The 613-nt window shown below is 59.4% G+C and overlaps 1 protein-coding gene across 1 annotated transcript in view; it reads left to right on the top strand.

Moving 5' to 3' along the window:
• Positions 1-412: 412 nt before the first annotated feature.
• Positions 413-613, top strand: part of PGAP2 (post-GPI attachment to proteins 2) — a gene marked incomplete at its 3' end in the record, with an annotated part of 4,101 nt that continues 3,900 nt past the window's right edge. Inside the window, exon 1 of the mRNA XM_009701362.1 lies at positions 413-583. Coding sequence (XP_009699664.1) covers positions 419-583 — 165 coding nt within the window. The remainder of the gene's footprint in view (positions 584-613) is intronic.

The following is a 613-nucleotide window of genomic DNA, read 5'->3' as shown; positions in this document are numbered from 1 at the left end:
CCACGTCAACGCTGTCCTGTGCGGCAGCTCTGACCGCAGACCGGGAACGATCTGGATAGACGTACCCCACCGAAAAGAGCTCACGTGCCTTTCCAGCCCTTTCGGTCTGGCGGTCTGCAGCGCGGTGCGGGATGTCCCGCTGCCTGCTCCTCCCCGCTGCGTGCAGGCCACCGCTCTGACCCTGCTCGCTGTTGTACATGAGTCTCGGGCTGCCTCCGTCTCCAGGACCGTGCTTTCGGCTGCCTGTCCTTCATGCCTGCCCTAGGGCCGTGCGACTGTTAAACACGGGTGTGAGAGGCCATCTGTGCCAGCCCTACGTGTGCATCCGTGCCCAGGGCCGTTTGGGGCTGGACCTTGCAGGAGGACAGAGAATCCCTGTCAAACGTTTGCTTGTTTGTCTGTTTTCAGGTCCATCAAGATGTTACAGGTACCGCTGCCCCTGGATCGAGACGGGATCCTTTTCCGGCTCCGTTTTACCACACTAGCCGTTGGGACTGTGTTTTGCCCGCTCTTTGGTTTCCTTTTCTGTGTGATCTGGTCTCTGCTGTTCCATTTCCAGGAGACGACAGCGACCCATTGCGGGGTAAGCGACTCTCGTCCGCAAAATGCAAAG

Source organism: Cariama cristata, unplaced genomic scaffold (genome assembly GCF_000690535.1).
Source record: "Cariama cristata isolate BGI_N322 unplaced genomic scaffold, ASM69053v1 scaffold29935, whole genome shotgun sequence".
In the NCBI taxonomy this organism is placed as follows: domain Eukaryota; kingdom Metazoa; phylum Chordata; class Aves; order Cariamiformes; family Cariamidae; genus Cariama; species Cariama cristata.
Note: the sequence above shows the minus strand (reverse complement) of the source record. Positions and strands in the feature narration are given on the sequence as shown.